The 20,000-nt window shown below is 39.9% G+C and overlaps 1 protein-coding gene across 1 annotated transcript in view; it reads left to right on the plus strand.

Moving 5' to 3' along the window:
- The window catches only part of nbn (nibrin), a 62,922-nt gene that overhangs the window by 11,941 nt on the left and 30,981 nt on the right, over positions 1-20,000 (plus strand). Inside the window, exons 7-13 of the mRNA XM_061881936.1 lie at positions 1,194-1,384; positions 3,448-3,548; positions 3,632-3,758; positions 3,837-4,045; positions 10,895-11,045; positions 11,121-11,703; positions 11,802-11,897. Of these exons, the coding sequence (XP_061737920.1) occupies positions 1,194-1,384; positions 3,448-3,548; positions 3,632-3,758; positions 3,837-4,045; positions 10,895-11,045; positions 11,121-11,703; positions 11,802-11,897 (1,458 nt within the window). The remainder of the gene's footprint in view (positions 1-1,193; positions 1,385-3,447; positions 3,549-3,631; positions 3,759-3,836; positions 4,046-10,894; positions 11,046-11,120; positions 11,704-11,801; positions 11,898-20,000) is intronic.

Here is a 20,000-nt window from a genome sequence, read left to right on the forward strand (position 1 = left end):
ACACACACACACACACACACACACACACACATATTGGTATATGATATCTTAACTTTTATAAGAATATGTAAATATTTAAAGAAAAAAATACAATCTTTTTTAAGTGTTTTAAAGGGAGCTGCATTTTTTTTTACATTTACCCTATTACTCACAATCCTTAAATGAGACAACTCCACAAGTTTTTTTTATGCTCACTAACTCGTGTATAAATGCTAGCAAAAGTCAGCTTAAGTGGAACCAATGGAAGTCGCTCTATTCCACCAATTAAAAACATCCAATAAGCTCGATCAAGGTTTTACATACATACTGTAAGTATGTATGTAATTAATCTGCGTTAGCGCTTATAATAACAATATCGCTAATACTTTGTCAATATTCAGGTCACAAGATGTAAATGGAATATTGTTGGTGGTTTTTGTATGTTTTTTATATGGGCTTTATGGGCGCAATAGAGTGCTCCCATTAGCTACATTGATAGCCACTTTGTATTTGCTGTATTTTACAAATTAAAACGCATTAAAAAAAAAAGAGTTATTGTCTTACATAGGTATTGTGAATGTGCAGTTCCCCTTTAAGAGCATAAGAAGTGTTTATTAGTATTGTTTGAAAGCTGTGTGTAGGACTTATATAGATTTGAATGCATATGATATTTATATGAATCACAGAATAAATAGCGTCCCTACTTTGCGGATATTTAGTTACCACGGGTCTGGAACGTAACCCCCACAAAAATCAAGGGAACATTGTATTGTAACATTATAACTTCAAGGGTTCAACGATGAGTCGACGACCTGGCGGCAGACACATTTGTAATTAATAATAATTATTTATATTTTTAAATGTTATTTTTATTTGCACAAGCCCAACATGTTAATGAATGGTTTAATAACTTGCTGATTAATCGTTTCAATTTTAGACAAGGAGTAGTTTAAAATAGTTATTAGTTGCAGGTCTGCACTAATAATTTATTTAGAGAAATATTTCTCACCAAAATGTATTAACATTTCACAGTCACACTCTTTTGTTGACATAACATTTCTATGAAACGTTGATCAGTTTTTGTCTAACATGTGTTGTAGTGTTGTTACTTTCATTGTTATTGCATAGCAGGTAAAGGAATTCCACTTTAATATACTGTCCTAATGACCCATCGGGCCCGCTGTTCAATAGTTTCCTATCTTTCTTGTTCTCAGCTCAAGCGTCTTAGTACAGTAATAAGCTTTGGAGGTGGTTCAAGTCAACTCCTGGAGGAGGGCTCCCTACCTTGTGACCTCTTGGAGTCCTCACGGAGTTGCGTGATAGACTTCAGCGCTGGCAGCTCCCAACCGATGCTTCCATCGTCTACCACAGTGTGGCATGATTCCATTAAAAACATCATTCAAAGGTTTGCTCAATGCTGACAGGTAGGGTGGGCAACACCAATTCAACACAGGGCCAGTATTGGTTTAGACATTTTCAAGATCATTGTATGATTTTGTGATTTTACATTTAATTAGTTGATCATGGTTGTTATCAGAATAATAGAATAGAATCCTTCTATTGTCATTGCCATCATAGTTAACATCGAAATTAAGTGACATCAAACAGTGCAATGCAACAAAAAATATTTAAAATATAGTTGCCAAAAACAGTCACACACACACTCCCTCAAATAAAAAAAATTGCACGTTACTATCTTACATAGATGTTATTACAAGAGTTCAGAATTTGCAAGAAACACAAACATTTGGCACGACACAGCCCAGATATTTTTTATCAGCAAACTTAACTGTAAAAAAAAATACAATAAATGCAATAATATAAGATAATGTCAACAACATAATACAATAATTCTCTTTCAATACATACAATTGTTTGAATGTCAACAGTACAAAGTAACTTAAACGGCAACCTTGCTCCCAGAGCAAGACAAACGTATTACCACAAGGTGAGCTAGCTTCAGCGTACGATGTTTAAGTGTGTAATGGTTGATGCTGGATTATCAATCATGTCTCGCACCTGTATTGTACAAGGTTGTGATCATAAGCAAAAAAGTTGGTCCACTTTCAGATTCAACTCGTACCAAGTAAAACTCTGAACCGAATGAAGCAATAGATACTACTGACTCTAAACTTGGACCCGGCAACTTTGCTCGAAAGTCTAAGCAAGATGATAGTTTGTTCTCCTCAACAGTTATTACCCATGGACTATTCTGAATTTACCAACTCAACTCGGATTACAAGTCTTTTTACTGAAAAATCCAGCCATCCCATCATTTGGCATTCCAAGAGTGGACATTGTAATTAATTGTTTGTTGTCAAATAAAAGCATAGCACGAGGGCTAGTTGTTTTGTTTGAGCACAGCTAGCTCAACAGTGTATGTAGTTGTAATAACAGGTATGGTGTGCTGCATGTTTCATGATCACTGTTGTAGCGACTAACCCTATACACAGTTGTTTGTTTTGACCAGTTGGCCAGGGATGTTTTTTTCAGTTGATTTTTGGTAGGTGGAAAAAACAATGTCTACCACTGCTGGGTTTGTTAGCGCAAACAGTTCGTCTGTCATTGTGATGCCGTTTCTTTGAGCAGTGAGCACTTCATTTCTGTCTGCATAGCTTGCAATGTCTACATTTACACCACCAAGTCATGGCGGTCCTTACTCTTTTGGCCCACGTTTGCTCCAAAGTTTCACTCTTCGCCCGCTCAGTTTCTATAACTAGCAGTTGATCCTCCGTACATCAGGTTAAAAAAGATAAGGTTGTGAATCCTCTTTAGTCCAAAAATAGTCATATTTTTGGACTAAAGAGGATAAAATAACATGTTTGTTGATGAAAGTAAGAACATGTTTGTAGGAGGTACATTACTATGAGCACTCACTGAAATCAACGCACCCAAGAAATAAGTTCCGGTAATGCTTAAAATGACCCAAATACGGTAAATATTACACATTGAATACATACACATCTTATCGTTGTGTGTCTGTTACTACATCATATACACATTTAAAGCATGTATATTAAAAAATGTTGATAGAGGATATTGAAGTTGGTTTAGATGGCTTTGAAGGCAACATTGGTGACTGCAATTGGCTGAAATTTAGCCGTAACTTGCGAGCATTTTTTTTCTCTAGAATCCTAAAAAAGACATGTTCTTGTCTTTTTTATGGATTGTTAATGATATACAGAATTCCTAAAATAGTGCAGTTCTTATTCAAATTATTCAAAGCCTTCCTGTGGGCAATAATGTATTCCCTGACTTTGTAAACAATATATACATTTAACAATATGAACAACGTAACCAAAAACACAGAATTTGTGAAGATCAACATAAGAGAGAACCAAAAAAACTAATCCTTCACACTTTGGTGGTTCCAATACTAATACTACCTGGGTATTGTTGCTTTTGGTATTTGGATTGATCCACCCTTGATTTGTTGACACCAAAGATCTTTCTCTCCCTGTTAAACAGTAAATGCCTTCGAGTTATCACAGAGTCTGAAATCGGATTGGCTGCTATTTATGCCTCGTGTGAAAAGTACTGCAACCCTTCCAGTTCAATAATCGACTCAGGTAGAAGAACATTTTGTATTTGAATAAAAGTGAATATTCTTGAACTGTCAGTGTTTAATATCATTTTGTTTCTTTGAATTTAGTGACAAAGGTGGAGCCCAGAATTCCAAGCGCATCGCTGTCCCAGCATTTTGCAGTGAATGAGACTGTTTTACCTACAACGTCACAGAACATCACAGCATACGTAATCAACACAGAGACATCACAAATGTACAGCACACAAAGGCAACAGTGTCATCTTTTTCAAATCAGTTCTCTTGAATTTTTCCCATTTTCCTCTTTTGTCAGAACTGAGCATTGCAAGGTGACTGGAATTACAGCGGTCGGAGAAACTCCGGAGAAAAAGCACAACGGAACCACAAGTCATCATGATAGTTCTAAAGCCACAACACAGAAGATAATCACACAGTGCGTTGTGGGGAATTCATTGAGCTCGTCATTCAGCATGACAGAGAATTCACCCTCCCAGAAGAAGAAGCATGCGTCCAGAACTACAGGTAGAAGTGGAAATTGTTTAGCTCCGTACACAAAATCAGTGCAGCAGCTATGTTAGATAAAATTATAAAATACAGTAGAGCCTTGATTTACAAACTTAATTGGTTATTGAAAAGGATTATTACATTGGAAAGTTTGTTTATTGAAGCAAATATCTCTATAAGAAACAATGTAAATAGAGATATTTGGTTCCAGCCTCGAAAAAAGTCCATATTTTAAGAAAGTTTGCACATTTTGAATACAATATAAAGTGCTATACAGTACTATATCAAATAAATATAACAAGAGATGATGGATCACCTTTCCTGATGGGTCGTGGTTAGCGCCTTGCATTCCATAGGTGTAAATAGGTGAATGTGATTTTAAAGCACTTAGGGTATTATTTTAGGTATAGTAATGGGCTATATAATTACAGACCATTTACCTTTTAAATGACAAGTTTAAGTTTTTTATGTCAACAAAAACGGGTCTTTGACGTTAACTGATGGATTCTTATGGGTAAAATCATCATTGTACATTTTACAAAAACTTGCAATTAGCCTCGAGCATTATACTTAATCACAAAAAAATAATTGTTTGAATGGAATTAACTGCATCTTATAAGGGACTTTTTATGCAAAATATTTTTTTCTTACTTAATGGCTATTGCTTTTGTCTATTTGGGATCTGCGTTAGTCCCAAAAACTTTAAATCAAACAATGGAGGGCACGGTGGAGATAATTATGAAATAATCTTGCCTCCCTCCAAACCAGCAGTTTGGAATTTGCCCGATTTGTGACTTTTCCCCAAAGTGTGACGTCAGCCGATATCTATATATATGGTAGAGATTCACCTGAAGAGCTTTGCGGGAGTCCGCCATTGTAGTCCGAGACTGTAGTCATCATCATGGCGCCGATCAAGGCTGCATCGGTGCTCTCGTGCGCGCTGTTTTGTTTGTTTTTGTGCGTAAATAGTGTGTCCGCTTGCTCTTACACACGTGAAGAGCTACTGAACATCAGATCTATCACTCCTACGGACTTATTACCAGTCATTTTAGCGACAGCTGCGGATTTGGTCCACTGTTTGATCAAAAGAGGGAAACCACACCGAAGAGGAAAGAGAGCAGGCGCCCTCGTCCGTCTCCGCTGACGAGGATTACGCACGCCCTTTCCTGGCGTCTTTCTCTCCGTCTGCTCACTTGCCAACAACATGGATGAGCTAATGTTGCTGATGAGAAGAAACAAAGACTTTTCCTCATCTTGTGCTTTATGCTTCACGGAGACATGGCTGAGCACGAGTGTCCCGGACAGCGCAGTTCAACTGGAGGGCTTTCATCTTCTCCGCGCGGACCGAGATGCGCGGCTCTGCGGCAAAAAAAGAGGCGGTGTTGATATCCCAACACTGCTCTCCTGCTCTGGAATATCTTTTCATTCACTGTAACACTGAAACAATCTCACGCGATGAGTAAAAGACTCACCGCGTGAGATTGTTTCATTCATTCTGGTGGCTGCCTACATACCGCCCAGCGCGGACGTGAGTGACGCTCAGCGCACGCTTGCAGACCAGATCTTACATGTGGAACGGTCTTTTCTGGACTCTATTGTTATCGTGCTTGGTGACTTCAACAAGGGAAATCTGAGCCAGGAATTACCCAAGTATAGGCAGTTTATTAAAGGGGAACATTAGCACATTTTCAAAAGGGTTAAAAACAATAAAAATCAGTTCCCAGTGGCATGTTGTATTTTTTGAAATTTTTTTCAAAATTTTACCAGTCCCCGAATATCCCAAAAAAAAGCTTTAAAGTGCTTGATTTTCGCTATTTGCGATGCGACTACCCATTTCCCTGTGACATCATACAGTGCTGCCAATGTAAACAAACAATGGCGAATACCACAGCAAGATATAGCGACATTAGCTCGGATTCAGACTCGGATTTCAGCGGCTTAAGCGATTCAACAGATTACGCATGTATTGAATCGTATGGTTGGAGTATGAAAGTATTGAAGAAGAAACTGAAGCTATTGAGTGAATAGCTATTGACGCTATTCATAGCCATAGCATGGCTATGAATAGCTGCGTTAGCATCGCCGGTAAAATGTGCGGACTAACCGATCAGGACTTTCGCATCTTGTGACACTGGAGCAACTTAAATTCGTCGATTGGTAAGTGTTTTTTTTCACATTAAATGTGGGTGGAAGGAAACGTAATATAGTTGCAAATGCATCTGCAGGTTATCCATACATCTCTGTGCCATGTCTGCTTTAGCACCGCCGGTAAATAGCATGTTAGCATCGATTAGCGTAGCATGTTAGCATCGATTAGCTGGCAGTCAACATCAACAAAATTCACCTTTGTGATTTCTGTGACTTTATCGTTGCAAATGCATCTGCAGGTTATCCATACATCTCTTTGTCATGTCTGCTTTAGCACCGCCGGTAAATAACATGTTAGCATTTATTAGCGTAGCATGTTAGCATTGATTAGCTGGCAGTCACGCCGCAACCAAATATGTCTGATTAGCACATAAATCAACATCAACAAAACTCACCTTTGTGATTTCGTTGACTTTATCATTGCAAATGCATCTGCAGGTTATCCATACATCTCTTTGTCATGTCTGTCATCGCCAGTAAAATGTGGAGACACTCCGGTACATTCAATGGGGGTCTGGCGGCAGACACTTTCGCATCTTCGGGCCAGTGGTGCAACTTGAGTCCCTCCGTTAGTGTTGTTACACCCTCCGAAAACACACCGACGAGGCATGATGTCTCCCAGGTTCCAAAAAATAGTTGAAAAAACGGAAAATAACAGAGCTGAGACCCAATGTTTACAATGTGTTGAAAATGAAAATGGCGGCTGTATTACCTCGGCGACATCACATTCTGACGTCATCGCCTCCAGAGCGATAAACAGAAAGGCGTTTAATTCTCCAAAATTCACCCATTTAGAGTTCGGAAATCGGTTTAAAATATATATGGTCTTTTTTTCTGCACCATCAAGGTATATACTGACGCTTACATAGGTCTGGTGATAATGTTCCCCTTTAAATGCCCAACCATAGAGGAGAACATTTTGGATCACTGTTACACCACAGTAAGCAAGGCATATCATGCAGTCCCACGTGCTTCCCTTGGACTATCAGATCACGTGATGGTGCACTTAATCCCTTTATACAGGCATAGACTGAAACTGGCTAAACCTGTTATAAGGACCATTAAGTGTTTCACTGCTGAAGCTGTGGATGAGCTGCGTGCATGTTTGGAGACGACAGACTGGGAGGCAATTGGAGCAGCCACAGACAATCTGGACGAGTATACGGACACTGTGACCTCATACATACAGTTCAATGAGGCGCGCATCATTCCAACGCGCACCAGGGCTTGTTATAACAACGACAAGCCCTGGTTCACACCCAAGCTCCGACGACTGCGCAAGAAAAAGGACACTGCGTGGAGGAGCGGGGACCGGTGTACCTACAGAGAAGCAAAGTACCACTTCTATAGGGAAGTGCAGAAAGCTAAATCTGTGTACTCTAACTGTCTACAGGAACAGTTCCGCTCCAATGACTCTGTAGCCGTGTGGAGAGGATTAAGGGCCCTTACGAACTATAAGCCCAAAGGCCCCCAGGCCCTGAATGACCGAACTCTCGCTCAGGACCTCAACACACATTACTGTCGTCACGAACGGCCTTCAGCTCATCAACGCTCTACTACCCCCCACCATAACCCCTCCCACCAACTCCAGCACTACAATAAAGGACTTAAAGGACTCCAAGGTCGTTAAAGGACTCCAAGAACATCACAGGCCTCACAAAAGGCCCTCTCCATCCGAGAGGAAGATGTACGCCGGCAGTTCTTGAATCTGAACACGCGGAAGGCCCCCGGGCCTGATGGTGTCTCCCCCTTCACCTTGAGACACTGTGCCGATCAGCTGGCTCCTGTCTTCACTGACATTTTTAACACCTGTCTGGAGCTATGCCGCGTGCCGTCCTGTTTCAAGACCTCCACCATCATCCCTGTCCCCAAGAAAGCTCGGATCACAGGACTTAATGAGTACAGGCCGGTGGCGCTGACGTCTGTGGTCATGAAGTCCTTTGAGCGCTTGGTCCTGCCCCACCTCAAGGACATCACCGCCCCCCTCCTGGACCCACTGCAGTTTGCCTACAGAGCCAACAGGTCTGTGGATGATGCAGTGAACCTGGCCCTCCACTTCATCATGGAACGTCTGGACTCCCCAGGAACCTACGCGAGGATCCTGTTTGTGGACTTCAGCTCTGCCTTCAACACCATCCTCTCTGGACTGCTACGAGACAAGCTCTACCAGCTCAGCGTACTCGACTCCCTCTGCAGGTGGATCAATGACTTCCTGACGGACAGAAGACAGCACGTGCGGCTGGGGAAGATTGTCTCGGACAGTCGAACCACGAACACTGGTACTCCTCAGGGCTGTGTACTTTCCCCCTGGCTCTTCTCCCTGTACACAAACTGCTGCACCTCCAGTCACCAGTCGGTGAAGCTGCTCAAGTTTGCGGATGACACTACTCTCATCGGGCTCATCTCGGAGGGCGACGAGTCCGCCTACAGGAGAGAGGTGGACTGACTGGCGTCCTGGTGCAGCCTCAACAACCTGGAGCTGAACGCCCAGAAAACAGTGGAGATGATCATGGACGGGCTTCACGGTGGCAGAGGGGTTAGTGCGTCTGCCTCACAATACGAAGGTCCTGCAGTCCTGGGTTCAAATCCAGGCTCGGGATCTTTCTGCGTGGAGTTTGCATGTTCTCCCCGTGAATGCGTGGGTTCCCTCCGGGTACTGCGGCTTCCTCCCACTTCCAAAGACATGCACCTGGGGATAGGTTGATTGGCAACACTAAATTGGCCCTAGTGTGTGAATGTGAGTGTGAATGTTGTCTGTCTATCTGTGTTGGCCCTGCGATGAGGTTGCGACTTGTCCAGGGTGTACCCCGCCTTCCGCCCGATTGTAGCTGAGATAGGCGCCAGCGCCCCCCGCGACCCCGAAAGGAAATAAGCGGTAGAAAATGGATGGATGGATGATCATGGACTTCAGGAAAGTCACAGCCCCACCATCCCCCCTCACCCTGATTGACTCTCCCACCCCCGTCTCCATTGTGGACTCCATCCGTTTCCTGGGCACCACCATCACCCAGGACCTCAAGTGGGAGCCGACCATCAAGAAGGCCCAGCAGAGGATGTACTTCCTGCGGCAACTGAAAAAATTGAAAGTGCCGACTGAGATGCTGGTGCAGTTCTACTCAGCCATCATTGAGTCCATCCTCACCTCCTCCATCACCGTGTGGTTCCCTGGCGCCACAGTCGATTGCATCGATCGCAGCGCATGGTACGTGCTGCTGAGAAGGTGATTGGCTGCAAACTTCCACCCCTCCAGGACCTGTTCTCCTCCAGGACCAGGAGGCGTGTGGGTCGGATCACAGCTGATTCTTCTCACCCTTGACACAAAATATCCTCCCCTCTTCCCTCAGGCAGGAGACTACGGTCCATCCAGACCCACACCTCCCGCCATCTAAACAGTTTTTTCCCCTCGGCCATCAGACACGTGAACAATAACAGGATCTGATAGCTCAGTTACAGCTCATGTTATTCTATTCTGTGTTATATGTATTTTTATCTTGCACGATTGCGCCAAGTAAAATTCCTAGTTTGTGAACCTGTTCTCAAACAATGGCAATAAAAACTTTTCTGATTCTGATACTAGTCAAAGAGCGCCTTCTTTTTTTCAATACTTCTGTTGTGGGGCAGACTGGTTCGTACTTGCAAATGCATTCTCCACTGTTGCCATTTTTAATACAAAGTACCATACAGTTAAAACTTACATCCCACAGTAGACTCCATATGTAAGCGCTAAAAACTACATAATGGCTGGCAGAGAATAGAGGCAGTCAAAGTAGAGGCAAGTAAATAAGACAGCCCACAAAATGGCGCAACCTGAAGAGATAGTCAGAAAACAAAATCTATGCAAAATTTTAACCAAAAACACCATTACATGTGTAGACCACAATTAAATGTTTTAAATGTAGAAAACAATTATGTATGACCCCTAAACCAAATGAAGCAACATGTAGTTCACTGCTTGGCTGAAACAGCAGAGGCACTTTTGATTTATCTTCCGTTTGTTAGTTTAGAAGACAACATTAGGGAAGTTCAACTCATCATGTAACACTATCATCGAAACAGGAGTCAAAAACATTTAGACTGAGATTCTCCCATTCCAAACCTCTGCCAGGCCCTCTTTCACAATAGTAAGAATATTTTTTTCAAAATCTTGGATCCAGGCAGTGATACGGATCATCCCCAACATCTAATAACTTTTTCTTTTTCCCATTTATGACATTTCCTGAACGTTTCATTGTAACTGTAGCAAATAAATAACCTGGCACCGATAAAAAACAATTGATTTTTTCAAGACACGCACCTATGATAGGTTGATTGCAACACTAAAATTGGCCATATTGTGTGAATGTGCATGTGAATGGTTATCTGTTTAGCTGTGTTGGTCCGGCAATGACTTGTCCAAGGTGTATACTGCCTTCCGCCCAAGTGCAGCTGGGATAGGCTACAGCCCCACTGTGACCCCGAGAGGGAGAAGCGGTAGAAAAAAGGAATGGATGGATTGATATTTTTCCTCATGGATTCATTGCTCAGCCCTACATGGGCTTGCATGTAAAACAGTTGACACAGCTGTGGTAATGAGAGACTACTATTGAATCATAAAGCAACTACGAAGAAAAAAAGCAGTGACAACATAAAGGAAAAAACAAAGACAACAGATGAGAAACAATTTAGTAGAAGTCATTACTAGCTAAACACAACTTCACTGAACTGTCCTTTCACTTTTAGGCCATCAAGATTTTAACACAACAACTTTCCAGTCGCATTTGGCAAAGCCTGGTGTTGCTAAGAAGACACCTCGTCAGAACGTCTCTCCAGCAGCGTCCCCACAAAAACAGCCAACAATGACCAGTTTTTTTAAACCAGTTAACAAGAAAAGGTAACCATCCTGTTTTTTTTTCACACACATGCTAATTTTGGTTTGCCTACAACCAATGTCCATTTGTTTTTCAAGGCCATTAGACGAGGAGCTTTCAGCTGTGATGTCCGAGCCAAAGCGTCCTGTCCTTGAATCCAACATTAACACTACTTTAGCATCTGAAAGCACCTCATGTTCAAACAAAGGTCCTGCAGCCACTTCACTGGATCCCATGGGCTCTGTCGAAGATCTCTTTGTCAGTCAGCCACTGCCTTCATCAGACCATGCCTCCCACACGAGCAAAAAGAGAAAGGAGATGGAAGAAGAAATGGATCTGGCTGAATTGGAGTTCATCATGTCTGAGGGGATGCACTCCTTAGATGAGTCGCTATCAGTTAGCCAAGCTCCGAAGGCAAGAATTGATACTTCTGAACAAACGTCAGAAACAGTGGAGGCTTCAAGTAAGAAGCAGCGTGTAGCTTGTGTTAATGATGACACCAGCAGCCAAAAGTCAAAGTTGGGCCGGGAAAAAGTTCTACCGACAAATCAGAACCACCAAATTGAGCTGAAAATTGTCTCCATGATGATGGAAGAGCCATCAGAAGAGAGGACACAAAACCATGACTCATCCAGCAGTATTGGTCAGCTTGTTAAAGCTAAAAAGGAATTCTCCACTGAGGTCAGAAGGAAAGCTTCCTATCTTAATTTCTCATATTTTCCGTTGAACGAGCCTTTGTACATTCACTGTTCTTTAAATAATTATTTTCATTCTCTTAGAATGTTGAGCCACTTAAAGAAGATATTTGTATGCCCAACGAAGCTGCAGCGTTTCATCTTTTTCAACCTGTGACCATTAAACGGGAGGAGGCGCAAGTAAGTTCCTGCTGCCAAAACACTACTGACTGTGTTGGCCCTGCGAAAAGGTCACGACTTGTCCAGGGTGTACCCTGCCTACTGCCTGAATGCAGCTGAGATAGGCTACAGCACCTCCCGTGACCCCGAAAGGGACAAGCGGTAGAAAATGGATGGGTGGATATACTAAACTAAGTAAAAGATTTACTCACAATTTAACGATAAACAGTATTATGGTTATTATTATTGTTTTACATTAAAAAAATATTGAAAAATTTTGATTTATAACTGCTGTTTGATAAATTTATGTACTGACTTGTTAGCTTAAATGCTAACATGAAAACAAGAGACATTGACATCTTTCCCCATTTAGAAAACAAAATACCTCAATCTAAACTTCTATAAACACATTGCTATTTGAGCAACAAATTTAATCAGTTATGCACACTAAACCTACAAGCTGTGCTCTGGTAGTTTTATGGTGCGTTGAAGGCCTGCTAAAAAGAGTAGGATGCCACAACGCCCGCCAGTAATAGACTTTATTTGCTACGCACTTTTCACTTAAATCTTAAAGTGCTACAGTACAAACCAATATTTAGAGCAATAAAACCTTAGCCCTCAAAACAGATACAACTCTAAGACTAAAACACTATCAGTGAAGCATAAGAAACACAAAACATGCAAAATATTGGGTTTTTAACAGTGTATGTATTTATTTTAGTTATTTAAAGGGGAACATTATCACCAGACCTATGTAAGCACCAATATATACCTTGATGTTGCAGAAAAAGGACCATATATTTTTTTAACCGATTTCCGAACTCTTAATGGGTGAATTTTGGCGAATTGAACGCCTTTCTATTATTCACTCTCGGGGCGATGACGTCACAACGTCATCCGCCATTTTCTCAAACACATTAGAAACATCGAGTCAAATCAGCTCTGTTATTTTCCGTTTTTTCGACTGTTTTCCGTACCTTGGAGACATCATGCCTCGTCGGTGTGTTGTCGGAGGGTGTAACAACATGATCAGGGACGGATTCAAGTTGACTTACGTGGAGTGTGCATCGATTAGCACGGCATGCTAATCGATGCTAACATGCTATTTAGGCTAACTGTATATACCTATTGCATCGTTATGCCTCATTTGTAGCTATATTTGTATCCAGCCTTCCCCTCCACCCACATTTAATGCCAAACAAACACTTACCAATCAACGATTCAAGTTGCACCAGTGTCAAAAGATCCGAAAGTCCCTCGTCTGCACATTTTACCGTCGATGCTACAACAGACATGGCATAGAGATGTATGGATACCCTGCGACACTCAAAGCAGATGCATTTCCAACGATAAAGTCAACAAAATCACAAAGGTGAGTTTTGTTAATGTTATTGACTTATGTGTTAATCAGACATATTTGGTCGCAGCATGACTGCCAGCTAATCGATGCTAACAGGCTATTTATTCTAGCTGTATGTACATTCGTAGCTATATTTGCATCCAGCCTTTCACTCCACCCACATTTAATACCGAACAAACACTTACCAATCGACAGATTTAAGTTGCTCCTGCACATTTTACCGGCGATGCTACGACAGACATGGCACAGAAATGTATGGATACCCTGCGACACTCAATCGTTGGTTAGAAGGCGATTGCCGAATAGCTTCAATAGCTATTCGCTCAATAGCTTCAGTTTCTTCTTCAATTTCGTTTTCGATATCTGCCTCCATACTCCAACCATCCGTTTCAATACATGCGTAATCTGTTGAATCGCTTAAGCCGCTGAAATCCGAGTCTGAATCCAAGCTAATTTCGCTATATCTTGCTGTGCTATCCGCCATGTTGGCATCACTAAATGACGTCTCAGGAAAATGGACAATGGATTTAAAGATAGCGAAAATCAGGCACTTTAAAGCCTTTTTTCGGGACATTCCATGATGGGTAAAATTTTGAAAAAAAAATTTGAAAAATAAAATAAGCCACTGGGAACTGATTTTTATTGGTTTTAACCCTTCTGAAATTGTGATAATGTTACCCTTTATAAAAATAACTTGGTCAATAATTTTCAGTGTGTGTAAGTACTATTTGAGTATGTTCAACATTGCCACGATAGTTATAAAACATTGATATGAAATTTTCGGTACATCCCTAAAATTCACCAATATGAAATCAAATCCACAAGAAATGGTCATTTTTACAGCAGCAATACAGAACACAATGAGCAAAACATATTTTCAAAATTTGACAGCTTCTGCTTCTACTGTCTGGAGCCAAGCACTCAAATTTTCCTCATTTGCTTTAAGATGCAATTAATCAACTTATGACATTCAATCGATTAATTCTTATTGATTGAGTATAAGGGCTGTCACTAATTGCAAGTATTTGTAATTGTACAATTACTAGGCGATAATTTTGCACATAAGAATCCATTAGTTTATAAAAGTAGCGACAAAAAAAGCCTTTTTTTTTTTTTCCATTTATCGAACAAACTCAATTCCAAGTATTTTCAATATGATCAATATAACTGATAAAAAAAGATCAGATCAGTTAAATTAAGTTTTTAATTTTGGAACTTCATCATTTAGGTATAAATCAAAACTACATTTAAAATGATTTGTATGACGTTTCTTAATACTGCAATATGAATATTTATTGGACCAATACTGTAGAATAGCTGTCAGTGAGTCACTCAGTACACAGTAAATTATTCCGATTTCTCAAATATTTTGGCTCTAAATAAGCCTCTTACAATCCACGGTAACACCTTAAAGGGGAACTGCACGTTTGTGGAATTTTGTCTATCGTTCACAACTATTTTGTAAAACATGACGGCGGATTATTTTTGTTTTATGCATTCTAGCTTGTAAATAAAAGTAAATAAAAGTCCGCTTACAGCAGAGCCAATGGGAGCTCCTTTGTTTTGCTCATAAAATCCATTAAATAACAATTTAAAAACCGGCAACAACACTCCATTGATATTTCGTATTTGAAATATTAACAAAGTATTAGTTATATTGTTATTACGCGCTAACAAACAAACTTTACGGCAGCGCCGTGATCACTACCTTGTATGCCTATATTTACTTTCTTGAGCGGTATCCTGCTTTCTCGCTTCCTTGCTCCCTGTAAATTTATTCTAGATCATAAATCATGCATCTCACCTGGACAGAAGAAGTCTGAGTAGGTATTCTGACAAGTTGGTAGACTGACAACCATTTAAGACCCGAAACTGGCGAAAACAACTCGAAAAGAGGCTTGGTCCCCCCCACGCCCCACCCCTTTTGTTCGTGAGGATTAGGAGTCATTCTTCACCTAAATGGGAATATATGAACATGTGATGTTTTATTATGTTTGTTGGCTCTCATGAAGTCTACATATATACTTACATAATGTATATTAAACCTCAATTTAGATGTGTAGATGTTTTTTAGGGCCTTATAGATGGAATTGCCTGGCTCCCATAGGCTCTATTGTAGGCAAACTTTTGATCACATTTAAATACTTATGCCAAAAAACATAACATTTATCGTAATGTCTCTTATAATGATTGTGAACGATAGGCAACATTCCCAAAAAAGTGCAGTTCCCCATTGTTCCGATCCTGTTCGGTTTTTGAAAAGTTGGAATAACACCTGGAATATGCGATCGGAAACCCAATATTTCGAGGGGTGTGTGCAGACACAAAGGACCCTTTTTATCTTGCATGCGCCAGTCTCAATGCAGATCCCATTCAATAAAAACAGCTATAATTGTGATGACTGTATATTTGCTTCACAATTTAATAGAGCAGAAGATTTTTGAAGTGCATCGACGGTAGAAAAAAAACAGATTTATTTAAGAAGGTAGCTGAGGAAATGTAAAATGCCGGCTCTATTCGGACTCCTGAACAAAATGCGGATGAGATGTGATATAATAAGCAGGTATATTAAAGGCGAATAATAAAGTATACACAAACCTCTTTATGCTGCATTTTTGCAAGCCAACTGATTAACTTTCAGCTCATTGGGAAAGATAGCCTAGAACAATAACCCTCCTCTGGATATCAGTCAGGGCACATTTTTTTTTTCTTTTGGATGTAAAACTCCTATTAATCTCTAGAGCCTTTTAAATGAACTTTGAGACATTCAGAAGTTTTGTTTCCATGATTTTCGTCCAAAAATGTATTTGAAAAAATGTGTCTTCTGACGCCTTTCTTTGCATCCGACCTGATACATTCTTGGTAGTAGCGTCATGTCAGTAGCACAATCCAAGATCATTTCTTGATGTTGTCTGCTATTTAACATCAGTTTAGCCATTATAGACATAATATTTTTAATCTCTGCCAATACTACAGCTAACATCAGTTAAAACAAGTTGTAAGGACCCGCAAATCCTGGGCCACTGAATACAATTGAGTCAGTTTCAAAGAAAAATCGAGGAATCGTCCTATCTTTTCTTATTTATAATTTTTTTTCTGTCCTGTCCTGCTACTCAGGCAAATCATACTCTTGATGTAGATGCCCATATTTGCTGTGCAGACTTACTTTACAAAAGGGAAGGGATACTTCTCTTGTAGCCTTATTTGTATTTGACTTTATTAAACGGATTTATATTAATGTTTTATGCAGCCAGACTGGAGCAGAAATGGATAGAAAGAGGAAAAAAAAGAAGACGGGGGAAAATCCCGATTCCTAATAAAAAAAAAAAAACGATTAAAAAAATTAAAAAATTCTGTTTTTAAAAATACCTTCATAGGCCATCGCCACGCAATCAGAAGGACCTGTTCTACCTGGCAACTTATATTAAAAATATATTTTTTTATATAATTTGTCTTCATATGTTGTACATCAGCAGCCAAGAGTAGCTTTTGGAATCTATAACATGTTTTGAAAAAGTTTCACTATAATTATTATATCAAATAATTAGGGGTGTAACGGTACTTGTATTTGTATTGAACCGTTTCGGTACGGGGTTCCGGTTCAATGCCGAGGAGTACCGAACGAGTTCCACACAAACATATGAATTAGCCGCCTATGCTAAAGTCTTAACAAGCTGCTCCGTTCTGTTCAGCCTCTGTCTCCTGCACAGCCCCCTGCATTGTCCCTCCCACACAAACATCTGATTGGTTACAACAGTAGCGATAACAAGCCAATCAGCAGTGCGTATTCAGAGCGCATGTCGTCAGCGCTTCAGCGTCGAGCAGATAGGGGTTTAGCAGGGGAGCAACAGACTCTTCCCAAATTATACTAAACCTTTCCAAGTCAACTACTTTTTAAACATCACTATGAGCCCGTTGACCTTCTAGAAACAAACTGCAGCTCAGATCACTCGCAGTCCTGGCTTTAGGTGAATGCTAGTAAGCGTTTAGCGTAACGTTAGCTCATTTTGCGGTGTGTGCGTGTGTGTTACGAACAGTGTTGATTGAGCTGTGTTGAAGCAGCAAAAAAGGACACTATGTTAAATGAAGAGTTTCTGTCTCTGATAGTGTGTATGATAATGTAAGTGCATCATAAAGCCTACATGACCTCCATGGTGTTCAGGGATGAATAGTCTCTCCTATTGCTATTGTACTATTTTTCAGCTATAGTCAAATTAAAGGCCTACTGAAATGAGATGTTCTTATTTAAACGGGAATAGCAGGTCCATTTTATGTGTCATACTTGATCATTTCGCGATATTGCCATATTTTTGCTGAAAGGATTTAGTAGAGAACATCGACGATTAAGTTCGCAACTTTTGGTCGCTAATAGAAAAGCCCTGCCTTTACCGGAAGTGTGTGCGCGTGACATTATTTGCAGGGCTCCACACATATTCACATTGTTTATAATGGGAGCCACCAGCAGTAAGAGCAACTCGGACCGAGAAAGTCACAATTTCCCCATTAATTTGAGCGAGGATGAAAGATTTGTGAATTAGGATATTGATATTGAAGGACTAGAAAAAAGAAAAAAAAAGCAACAGTGTGAGCGTTTCAGATGTAATTAGACACATTTACTAGGATAATTCTGGAAGATCCCTTGTCTGCTTATTGTTTTAATAGTGTTTTAGTGAGATTTTAAAGATTGTAAAAGATTGTAAAGACATACCCTGAGGTCGGATGGCTGCAGTGAACACGAAGTGTCTCAGAGAGAAGCCGAGGAGCCAAGCTCACAGCTGCTGCTGCTGCAGGACGACAAATAATACAATGATTTCTCCAGTAAGATATACATCACAATTTCCCCATCCAAAAACAAGCTGGTTGACGTAGAGAAAACATGTTCGCTTTACCGCTCCGCTTCACAACAAACAAAGAAACATCGGCTGTGTCTCGGTGCTAAAGACAGCTGCAATCCACCGCTTTCCACAAACAGCATTGTTTTTTTATAGTCTCCATTATTAAATAAACAAATTGCAAAAGATTCAGCAGCACAGATGTTCAAAATACTGTGTAATTATGCGGTTAAAGCAGACGACTTTTAGCCGCGAGTGGTGCAGCTGCTAATATTTCCTGACAGTGATGTCACGCGTACGCGTCATCATTCCGCAACGTTTGCAAAAAGAAACGCGGGAAATTTAAAATTGCAATTTAGTAAGCTAAAAAGGCCATATTGGCATGTGTTGCAATGTTAATATTTCATCATTGATATATAAACTATCCGACTGCGTGGTCGGTAGTAGTGGGTTTTTGTAGGCCTTTAATCATTAGTAATGTAGTAGCCTAGTTTTGAATGGCAAGGTCCCTGCTATCACATGTTGATACACATATAACATTTACATAATAAAAAATCAACTACATGCTTCCCCAATGCTGTATTAGATTAAGCATGATGAGTTGACTTGAAACTGTTTAATGTTGCACTTTTTATATGTAGAAGAAAAGTTGTCCCATTTTATTTCATCCAAGCAACAACTTGAGGCAGTTTAATGTGGATTAATGTGGGCAGAATTATTATAGTGTTCCTAATGTTAAAAAGATCAAGCCATTGTTTACAAATTTGGTAAATAAATAACCAAAAAAATTTATATTTTGTTGTTTTCTTACTGTACCGAAAATTAACCGAACGATGACCTCTAAACCGAGGTACGTATCGAACCAAAATTTACACCCCTACAAATAATACATTTGCATGGCAGATTCCGCCATCAGCATTCAGCATTTATGTTGTTCTTTATTGTATAATGACAATATAAGTCTATTCTTTTACTTCTTATTATTTTTTCAAGTATTGGTTAAAACAAAAATCGATTCTGAATCGAATCGTCACTTCAGGAATCGTAATCAGATTGAATCATTAGGTGTCTAAACATTCACAACCCTAGTGGCCGCTATTTATATACCAGGAATGTGAAACTTACAACTCATGATTTGATTCAGAATTGATTCCCGATTCAAATTCTTGAAATGTATTATTTGATATACCAATTACAATATAACCTTCCTAAAATGAAACCTTTTCAATACATGTCACAGATTCCAAAAGCTACTCTTGTCTGCTGACGTATAAATTATAAAAACAAATTACATAAAAATATATATATATATTTTTTAAATTAGGAATTTTTTTTAGATTACTTTTAGTACCCTAAATAATTATAGTATACCGAAGTTTGCCTCCTTTTAGTAATACTAAATTGATAGTAAATATTAAATGTAGTATAGCAGTATATGATCGTAACTATTAATTTAATACCAAAATAAGGTGCTTATATTTACTTAGTTTTTACCCACAGAACCAACCAACAGGAGCTACGTTTCATTCACCCTTAGAAAATATGCAAAACCTAAATATCGCAATAAAAAACTGGTAAGGGAAACACCCATATTTCAAAAAACCTCTCAAATATCGCAAAAACATTTACACCCCCTTATGAGGTGGTTTTTTAAACGTTTCAATATTTAAGTTTTTCGCAAAACATGATAGAAACACTTTTTTCGCATTTAGAAGGCACCTAAAAACCGAATAGACAGTGTGGGAGAAACCCACATGCACAACTGTTAAAGGTGCCGTAAGGAAGTTGCCTTTGAGCAATCACCTACTGCCTTTGTTTTCTATTGACATCACGGAGCAGTGACTGAAATATGTTCCTCGAAGTGGGATGATATTTTAAGAGAATTACGGCTAATGACGCAAAACTCCCTTAGTGGAAACACCTACAAGTCGC

This window comes from Nerophis ophidion, linkage group LG21 (assembly GCF_033978795.1).
Source record: "Nerophis ophidion isolate RoL-2023_Sa linkage group LG21, RoL_Noph_v1.0, whole genome shotgun sequence".
NCBI classification, from domain to species: domain Eukaryota; kingdom Metazoa; phylum Chordata; class Actinopteri; order Syngnathiformes; family Syngnathidae; genus Nerophis; species Nerophis ophidion.